Genomic DNA, 10,608 nt, shown 5'->3' with positions numbered 1-10,608 from the left:
GGAGAGAGAGGAATAAAACCCCAGAAAAAAACCAAGTGATGCACAATACAATTGCTCACCCCCCACTGACCGATGCCCAGCCAGTCCCCCAGCAGGACCGGCCCCTCCCAGCCAGTTCCCCCCAGTTTATATACTGAGCATGACGTTTTATGGTATGGAATAGCCCTTTGGCTAGTTCAGGTCAGCTGTCCTGGCTCTGCTCCCTCCCAGGTTCTTCTCCTCCCTGGCAGAGCACGGGAAACTGAAACATCCCTGACTTAGGGTAGGCACTACTGAGCAACAACTAAACCAGCAGCGTGTTATCAACTTTGTTCTCATACTAACCCCAAACCACAGCACTGTACCAGCTACTGGGAAGAAAATTAACTCTATCCCTGCCAAAGTCAGGACAGGCTACGAGGCTGAGAACCTCATCCACCTTCTGCAGCAATCCCCAGTTGCTTACTGCCAGTTTTCTGACCTCAGTGATCCACACTCCTTCCGAGGGCTGTAATGCATGTGTCTGTAGAAGAATTATAGAGGAATGAAGGCTGGTTAATTAACATTGATAATATACAGCTATAGGCTGGCTTCAGAGGTGGTGGGTTGGCTGATGGGGATGATGTGCAGCTGTGGCTGGTTCCTGCTAAGGAGTTAAATAGCTCTAAGGGGTATGAAAGAGGAGCTCTGGGTGAGAGAGACCCAGAAGAAGCAGAGGGAGGAAAGCAAGCACCCTGGATGTAGGAGAGACCCCAGGAGAAGCAGGGGGACCAGGTGATGAGAGGCTGGCTGGAAGAGGAGCTGGGAGAAAGAAGAATCCAGATGCAGCAGAGGCAAGAAGCAAGGTGGGCTGGCCTGAAAAGGCTGAAGAAACAGCATGGACAGTAGATGAACTTTTGAAACCTAGTGGGGGATTGATGGACGTGCTGGGGCAAGGTGTGGGAACTGCTTATGGAAGTTAACCTGGGATGGTAAAACCCTTGCTGCAGCTGGCTAGTTTGGATAGTGCTGTGACCTCCATCTGTGGAGTTCAAAGGCTGAACCTCATCAGTGAATATAGCTGTTCACATACTGCTTGGCTGAAAAACTGTGATGCCTGGTGGTACTAAACACAGCCACTTGCTTACTCTGTGTGGAAAAGAAGCAACAATGGGCTGATGACACCGGAGTGAGTGCTCTGCAGCTTGCAGAGGTACCAGGCACCCCAACTGCCCATGAGACCCAGCTCAGTGAGCTCCTTGGTCAGGCAACGAAGGCAGGACAGGTCCTGTGCCTCTGTCTGGAGCTGGCTGTGGTGTGGGGATTGCCAAAGAGTGCTCTCCTTGGGGTCGGGGGAAGAGATGGGACCCCAAGTCTCACACCAGACAGTAGCGGCAGAATGAAGCTGCTGGTGGTGCTGGGCTCCCAATTAAATGAGCCTTGCCATGAGGAGAGTATATGGCAGAAGTGTGTAAGGGGAGAGTGGGAAAGCGCAGGATTTATTAAAGGTGGTTGAGAAGAGCATGTTAGCATCCAGTAACTTAAGCCCCAAAATATCAGGAGCTTTAGAAGCGTTCAGCTGGAAAAGTGCCTTGGATCATTTCAAGGTGTGTGCTTCTGTACCACAGTGTTCTGTAACACCGTGGTCCCTGCTTTGGCAAAAGCAAGAGGAATGATTGTGTTGAATGCTCAGGTCCCAACAGTAACAGTGGCTCATTACAATAAGCATTGCAGTGCTAGCTGCATTAAATGCAAGGTGATTTTTGCTGGCCTAAGACCACAGCAAATTCAGGATGAGAAGTACTCTAAGCATCTCAGAAAGAAAATGATCCAATTGCACCTGGCTCTCTGAGGCACCAAGTCTCCAAATCTAATGAATGTGACAGATGACACAATTTCCCCCTGTTGTAGCCCTGATATCAAACACAGTCACCCCCTGACCTGGCGCTGCTGTCAGCTGTGGGATGAGGAGGATGCTGAGCACAGCGCTGCAGGCAGCCAGAGCCCCTGCCCTCATCAACACAGCCTTGCTGCAGCTGCCTTTACTTCTCCTTGCAGTGGAGGGCAGCTGTAGGAGCAGAGGCAGAACTTTATCTCCTCAAAGCAGGATCTGCTCCAAAGACAAACAGGAAGGTAATCCCACTGCATGAGCCCTACAGAGAGCCAAAGCCTCCCTCCCGTCAGCCCCTAGCTCCTTGCTGCCAGCCCCTCTGGCTCACAGAGGCAGCTGTACACCAGGTAAGGATGCATGACTTTCCAGACGTAAGGAAAGTCAGGATGGTTACTCAACAATGACCCCCAAACCCCCCATAATAATTCCTGTTATTCCTCCCCTGCACCTGGCCACTCATACAGAGAAGACCACAAACAAAGTGGGGAAGTCTCCTAATATTTTTATTGTTCCTTAGATAACTGTGGATAGTACAAAGTTTTCCTCTTAAAAAAAAAATTAATTACCTTCACACTTCCATAAACAGGGCTTCCCAGGGGAATCTGACGCCACAGAATTTCCACAGAAGCCATTTCCATCCACCATAATGCTATGTAGATAGTATAACAGTAAGAGAATATTCTTGTAATTATCAACATGAAATTGGTTACCTGTGTATAAGGGTGAACACTGATCTTTTTTTTTTCTTTTTAGAAACAAAGCCATCATTTATTAATCCAAACTACATCATTGCATTTACAACATTCATTGCATAAACTGGACATACAAAGTTTTGCCACCTCTGGTAAATAACAGACATACATTATACAATATATTTGCTGAATACATAAGTTCAAACAATATGGGTACAACAACTTGTTCATAATACATACTTAAACCATCGTGTTTAATAGTTACTAAGACACAGATCCATGAGCTACTTCGGGTCTCAGCACAGTTAATCTAAGTGACAAGAACACAGTTGAGAGACAGTAGCTGCAATGGAAGGCGAGGAAAACTAACCTGTGATAGGTCTTGTTCAGACAGCGAGAGCTCCTCACGGGTCAGCTTTTTCTGCTTAGAAATACAAATCACACATCCATCACAGCTGACCGTGATGTCGGAAAAATGTCCATGCAACCCACACACAGAAGAGAGCGAGTCTCCCAAGGATAAACTTTCAACAGTCATTGCCTTACTTCTTTAGTATGTACTATAGGTTTGCTATCGGAACAGAAACAAAACAAAACCCCAAACTTAAGTGGTTCTTGAAGTGCAGTTCCAGCTGCAAGCACATGGTTATTCGTGAGTCTATAACACAGGGCCAGACTTCTAGAAATGTAGAGGTAATGCTGATCTGTCAGGTTTATGCTGAATAGTCCTCCATGATGTTGGTCTTAATTTTGGCAGCTGTTAATATATTTACTTATTTAAAGTGTGTTTCCTTGATATTAGTTTGTTGGCTGTTTTTTTTAAATTTGTTTCTCCCTTTTTTCCTTTTTTTTTTTTCCCCCCTAAATCAGTTTCTAAACAAGGATGGACTACAACTCATCAGACCTGATGACATGGAAGAGGGTGACATTGTAAAGTATTTGGTGCCCGTTGTTCCAGGCATAGAGGGCCCGATCCTTGGGGTTGTAGTCCAACATGGAAATGTGCGAGTACTTGTTTTGGAAGGGGATGTCGATGTACTCGTAGGTGGAGGCATTGGTCTGGTAGGCGTAGTGCACCTTGGTACCTCCCGAGTAGCCGTTGGTGACATAGAGCGTGCCGCAGATGATGAAGGCTTCCCCGGCACTGCGTTTCGGGTAGCTGGTGTTCCAGGTCTGGAGGCTCTGCAAGGTGTTGGGGTCCAACTTGCTGATGACGATGTTGCCCGCGTTCTGGTTGGTGGCATAGACAGCCCACAGCCCGTTCTCGTCCACCATGAGGTCAATGTCCGAGTGGCCACCCCAGGCGTAGTGGTACATGTTGTTGTAGCCGGCATAATCCAGGCTGCGAGTCTTGAGAATGGTCTCTGTTTTCAAGTCAAACCTGATAATTATGTGGCTTTGGTATTTATTGAAATAGATAGAGCCATTGTAGACCACTTGACCGGTGCCTGACCATGGGTGAGGGAGACGGTGGGAGGTAAAATTGTCGGTATTCATGAAATCTGCCATGGATTTATATTCACGGACAAAGCGATTGTTGTGGTAGCTGTCCATGTACCAGACCTGGGTGAGCAACAGAAACACGAGGGGTTAGAAAACAGCAGAGACCTGGCTGTGAGCCCTTTGCACATCACCCTAGAAATAGGTGTTTTTTAATTCCCAACCTAGAGCGGGGAATAAAATCCAGAGCAAGGAATCTGACCCACTGGGAAATGATGTGTCCAACACATGCCACCCACACCCACAAATAAACTCAATTTTTGGAACCCGAAGTCAGCCAAGGAATCAGCTGAACAGCAAAGCTTTCCTCGGAGGTAACATGGTATCTCCCCAGAAACACGGGATCTGAAGTGGTTCCCTGGGAGTGCAGCATGACTGGCATTACCCTTCCAGAGGGCAATTAACATCTTTTCTCTGGCATATTAAGTTGATGCCGCTTTTGCTTCCCGTAAGCCCCATCATGGTAGCACTCAGTAAATTATACCAGCTGTTGTGCAAAACTCCATTAATTTGGCACGCGGAAGCGACCCATGCAATCGCTCATTGTCAAGGAAATCCAGGCAAAGCCCGTATTGGTTTAAAAATCACACACTTCTGCATCAAAAGCTTAAACCAAGGCCACTAAAATCTAAGAGACAAAGACATCAAAATCTTGCTGTTGGTAGATGGAGGAGAGATTTTAGACCATCATTTAAGTGCCAGTTCCCTAGGGGCAATGTCTAGACTCCTTTAAAAAACCAAGCTTTTGTCATATGAAACCAATTCGGAGGCAAATGACCAAGCTGTGCAGTTAATATCAAGATGGAATATCCAGCCAGTGAGTGACATTCTGTATGCAGTTGCTGCCTAAAAATAGGATAGCTGCTTTCTGTAAAAACTGTTTAGGAAGGAGGAGAGGTAAATTAAATAGCAAGAGGAAAGCCCTTAAGGATGCGGATTTGGGTAATGCTGTAGCACAAACCTCTTTTGCAACCCCCTTGCAAAATCTGCTAGGGTTTTCTCCGCAATGTGGCTGTCTCTGGGGTCCCTTAGAGGAGCAGCCAAACATTTACACACTGTGTGTGAACGTAAACTGCTTTTGGCTGCTGTGTTTGAAAGGCCAAGTGGGGTCTGCAAAAACTTTGTAGGGAACTTCAGCCCTCCACCGTTACCTCCCTGGAAACACTGCAGAGGTGGGGAATGAACATATGGCAGCTGGCTCTGATCTTCACACCTCCGCTGTGGGCTTGAGGAGGGCTGCAAAAGCACCAGAGAAAACCCATGCAAGTCCCTGAGCCCACAGCAGAGAGATGCCTGCAGCCTGGGAGAGCTTCTGCTGTCAGATGTGGTGCTGGAGAACATTCCTCACTTAATGAAATGCCTGCGTTCAACTAAACCAGCTTGGGAAATTAAAAAAAACCCCACAAAACAGAAAACTGATTGTCTCCCTGCTGTTCTCGTTTCATTATTTGGTATTAAAAAAAAATCACACACGCAAATGCATTGTGCTCTGTTTTTAGAGAGGCAAAAAGAAGCCCAGAAGAGCAGAACCCCACGTCATCACGCTGGGGCTGCAAGGCGGCAGGACCCAGCAGCATTTCATGCTTTGGAGAAGCAGGGATTGATGGAGAGCAATATCCCACCGCACCGGCTGGCTTTGAGCAACCTTCTCCTGCCAATACACATCAATCCCGGCACTCAGCATCCACCTGCTGCCTCGCTGCTGGGCTGCTCCTCTGGGACTCGCAATTTTCCCCAGTTGCGTTCAATGATTTCATGACACAAACAAATGACCATACGAGCCACCAAATACCTCCTGGGGCTTGGTGACATAAGATGGATATGATAAACTGCCTATCTCTTCCCAGCCCCGGTTTCCCACTCAGCCAGGCAGCCAATGACGTTCACCTAATTGTGTGTTTCTAATAAAATTCCCAGCAGATTTGTACATTATATACACACACATGCTCCTGAAGCTTGAGCTACAGTTCAGAGAAAACAGCTTGTCTACTCTCACAACAAAAACACGCTGCAAGAAAAGGCACGGGTAAAAAAATATTAAAAAATAGCGGTTTGAGACAAAACTCTCTGAAGACATGGAAAGATTTTTAGCATTTGATCAACCAGCTTCAGCTGCCACAAGCCTGGCTCTCCCTTCACAGATGTATAAATCACGCTAGTGCCGAGGGATGCAGCAAACACAACCCTGAAGGGGACAAGTCTGTCCCCTCTCTTGAGCAAAACAAGATGCGGTGTGGGTAGAGCCTTCCCATCCCACTTCTAATCAGGATCTTATTGGGGCTAAAGCTGAAGTTCTGTTTGATAACTGTAAAATATGGAGGTGTTGTATTAGGGAACCAGTGCCAACCAGTTGGCTGCTGGAGGGAAAGAGCCCGACATCTCAAGTCACTGCTGCTTCATGGCTGCACATCCACAGGCAAATGGAACTGCCCCAGGGGTGGCTTGTCCAGAGCATCCCTCATCCTCTCTTAGCTACAGAAAGTCGATCACAGGGCAGAGCTCTCAAAATAGCTGCCCTGATACAGCCCTTGCCGGTGCCTTCATCCTTTGATGAAGGATGCTGCACGCAGGAGGGAATTACCATGCAGCCAAGCTCTGTGGTTTTTGTTTTGTTTTGCTGCCTGCAAATCCTCAGCAAACACTCGAGATATTTTCCATTCCATCAGTCATGTGAAGCCTGGATTGATTTTCAGCCAGTTATTGGCCTCCTACCTCCCTGGGATCAAAATTGAATGGTCTGAATGGAAAAAAAAAAGACCAAAACAAAGCAAAACAAATCTCCCTCTGGCTGCAGTCAGTTAATTCCTCACAACAATGAAGGTGGAGGATGGAGGACAAATGCAGCCAGACGACATTATCAGAGGCGCTGGCAGCAGATGAACAGCAGCAACCAGAACTACAGGTCCCTCTGCTTGGCCCTAGCTCCCTCCCGGCTGCCAAACCCAGATAAGAAACCCAATATTTGACTTTTCCCTCCCATGGCAGGCACAGACCTCGTGGTGACACTTCTGAGACCATGCACTCTCATCAATGCAGTGAGTTTCACCTGCCCTGGGAAAAGACCACTGCATGGGGCTGCTCAGCCACCTCCTCATCCTCCCTCCCTGTGGGATCCTCAGCCCCCTCCCGCTGCAGAGGCCAGCAGAGCCCTGTGGGATAAATTAGGACCTTGCACAGGTTTCACAGGGGGCAACCTGGGCTTCACTGCTTGGATGTGATGAGTTTTCAATGACCTCAGCCGCATCAGTAGAGGTGGGAACACAGAGGTGAAGCTGTCACAGTCTTACCTTGTTCTCTCCCTCGGGAGCAAGAGGGTCCGTCATCCATGATCCGAACCTGGACCCCGAAGTTTTAATTGTGATTGGGTCACTTATTCCCGTCAGCTTGCCACAAGCTGAAAAAGAGTGCAAGGCTGGTGAGCACTGTGTCAGATCACCACCACGGCTCGTCTGGCTGTGGGTCTTTGCCAGCCAGCCCCAGTGAGGGGCACCAGACCCAGCCACTCCCCCCCCCCCCCCCCCCCCCCCCCCGACAGGCAGCTCTGTATTTAATTAGAGGTAATTAGGCCGAGAACAACTGTTGGATGCTTTTGTTTGTTTCATGCCTCTTGATGACAGTTGTTATCACACTGTCCCATGAAAACAAGCTTTCCTGAACCAGCCATGCTGCTAATGTTGCAGAATAGAAAATAGAGAAGAGTTAGCCTGGGTTGAGCAGCCAGGTGGAGAAATTAGTTGAATAACTCTGCTCATTTCTGCTATAATCAAGTGGGTGCAGCCAAGATAAAAAGACAGACGTGTCTATTACAGCCCTGCTGGAAACATGCGTTTGTTACAAGTTATGCAAAGGAGAAAAAAAAAAAAGGAAATTATAGGCAATATAAATATCTTCCCTGCAAAGACCATTTACCGGCTTCTACTAGCCATTCTTTCTGTTCCTATCATGTCTGCACACTTAGGAGCCACTAAGGAATTCACCAGCCTCCTCCTGTCTCCTCTGCCAGCCTGGGCTTTGCCAGCTCTGGGAGAGGAACCCAGACAAAGCAGGATGGAAGGCAGGAGGTGGGGTCCCTCGGGAGCTGCCCAGGAATCCTGCCCTGACTCAGCTTCACCATAACAGGGACATGCACCAGCACAGTGCTACGAACCAGGGTTTGAAGCATTCTCAGGTGCTCCACACCGCTGATATTGTGCCATGGAATTCAGTGGGCACGTCAGCACATTTGTAAGCCCAGCTAAGTGCGTGGCTGTGTTTTTAAGCCCTAAGTACCAGCTGAAGCAGCAGCACCTCTCCTCCAGCTTGCCATGCTGGCTGCCCGTGGCAGGTTGTTTCTCTTCTGTGGCTCTGTCCCCTGACACTGAACCCCGTACCCCTCCAGGGATGCCCATGAATAGATGCCTGCCACACTACAGCCTCAGCATCGAAGGTGCAGCCATATGCTGAGCTCCTGTTTCCAATGATATCCCCAAGTTTCAGCAAAGCTGCCATTCTGGTCTCCTGCAACATCAGCATTTTAGCATAAGTGCACCAAGGAACGCCAGGTGAAGAGAGGAAGATGCTGTCGCAGGGACTGGGGACTGGTCTCTTGCTACAGGAGCACTTATTTAAAACCTGGCTGCATTCAGGGCAGAGCTGGTCCTGCAGCAGCATCTCCTGAGCCAGACAAGCTAAGGTCAGCAGCACCAGGGGGACAGCCACACGCCAAAGTTCAGAAGGCGTTTCCCTGACATCTTTTTGCTGTGGAAGCCTCGGGGCAGGCTGGGGAAGGGGGAGGTGGTGGTGCTGGGATGCAGCGGCTGCTCTGGGTGCTGCGGTCACAGGCTGAGCTGCAGCTGCACTGCAGTACAGGTGGCCCTGTGGCTCAGCACGGGGCACCCAGTGCTGGGGCTGCAGGTGTGAAGTTGTGGAGGTACTGCTGAAACATGGGTAGAGCTCTGCCAGCTCAGGACAAGGTCCTTGTGCTCAAAATTACCAAGCAGAATCATAGAATCACAGAATGGGTTGGGTTAGAAAGGAACCATTAAAGGCCATCTAGTCCAACCTCCCTGCAACGAGCTGGGTCATCTACAACTCGACCAGGTTGCTCAAAGCCCCATCCAACCTGACCTTGAATGTTTCCAGTATGTACACTCTTGGCTGCCTCTCTCCTTAGCCTGTTCTCATCTGCCCCTTTATACTCCTGATCACAGTCACATCCACCTGCCTCAGCTCTGAGCTACAGGCGAAGGGGTCACCTTAGCCCAGGGCATAAAACAGATGAAGATATTTTTGATACACACCAACATAACATGGCCAAAGGGACCATCAGTCTTCCCACAGCCTTCAGACACCAGGCAGATAAAGAGAGATTCCACCAAACAGCAGCGAGCTTTCCTGGACTCACTGAGACATGATATATGGGAATTTTCCCTCCTGTCTAATGCATTCAAAACCTCTCAGCTCAGGAGGAGAGCAAAGTATTGACAAAGGGATGCAATGGGTTAAAATAATAAATGCTTACTGTCTTGCAAATTCCCCTTGCAGAGGACCAGCCTTCCTCTAATCACAGATCTGCTCAACGCTGCTTTCCATTATCACAGCCCTACACTGCTGTCACTTTATCTCTTTCCTTCCATTTCCCTGGAGAGAAAGGTTGTATAAAAGCTCATTGATTTTTTTAAAAAAAAAAGGTACAAAAAAAAGAAGAAAAAAAAGAAAAAAAAAAAGAAAAAGCAGCCGCAGCTGATAAGAGTAAACTAGCAGTGTTTGCAGGTAGCGAGGCTACATCTCATACACATTTAGCTGGAGGCACATTTGCAACAGTTCTTCAGCAATGCAAGAGGGTTGCTCTTACACAGGGTGAAGAGTTTTCTTTCTTGGTGTAAATCTATCATAGGCACTCAGATACTAGGGGAAAAGTTTAAAATTAATCCTTCCAGGCCTCTAGTTAGCCAGGTCCCTGCAGCTCTCATGGGCTTACCACCCAGGGATGGGCAACTCCAGCCTTTGTGATCCCCACTCACCCACCTGTGCCTGACGAGATCCACACCACGCTCTGAACACCATCAGCCTTTGCCCCCACCCCCTTCTATGGGTCTAACAAGCATGAAAAGCAGGAAAATTACTTTACTGGGGACAGAGGAGATGCTGTCTTCTACTGCTTCCCTTGGACATGTCGCAGCTTGAATCGGAGCAGTAGCTCACAAGACAGGATTCTTGCATCTTCCCATGCTCTGGCACGAAGCAGCAGCCTGCACAGCCCTGAAGCACCCAGCAGCAGCACCTGCCAGTCTCAGCAGTGCTCTCCTCTGGGGGTGAGGGGCTGATGACAGGGTGCTGGGTTGGGAGCAGAGCTGGGGTGAGATGCCCAGCATCCAAGTCCTTCCTCTATCACACTCCCACAGGAGAGTTTTTAAGCCCTGGCTGGGATTGCCCTGAAGTTGCTGCTTGACTGCCTGGCATGGCCCTGCCCTGGGCAGCCCAGCACCCATGGGTGCTGAGTCTTTTGTAGCAAACCTGCTGTCCTGTTGGGATGGCAAAAGCATGGGATGCTACAGGTGTTTCCAGTCACTCAGGGATGAATGTGCA

At 48.7% G+C, this 10,608-nt stretch overlaps 1 protein-coding gene across 2 annotated transcripts in view; it reads right to left on the bottom strand.

Moving 5' to 3' along the window:
• Positions 1-2,335: 2,335 nt before the first annotated feature.
• The window catches only part of OLFM1 (olfactomedin 1), a 35,189-nt gene continuing 26,916 nt past the window's right edge, over positions 2,336-10,608 (bottom strand). For both annotated transcript variants that reach the window (XM_055721107.1, XM_055721106.1), the window contains exons 5-6: positions 7,329-7,435; positions 2,336-4,104 (exon numbers count right to left, since the gene is read on the bottom strand). In XM_055721107.1, coding sequence (XP_055577082.1) covers positions 3,430-4,104; positions 7,329-7,435 — 782 coding nt within the window. In that variant the 3' untranslated portion in view covers positions 2,336-3,429. The remainder of the gene's footprint in view (positions 4,105-7,328; positions 7,436-10,608) is intronic.

This window comes from Falco cherrug, chromosome 9 (genome assembly GCF_023634085.1).
Source record: "Falco cherrug isolate bFalChe1 chromosome 9, bFalChe1.pri, whole genome shotgun sequence".
NCBI lineage: Eukaryota > Metazoa > Chordata > Aves > Falconiformes > Falconidae > Falco > Falco cherrug.
This window is presented reverse-complemented; position numbering and strand designations above follow the sequence as displayed.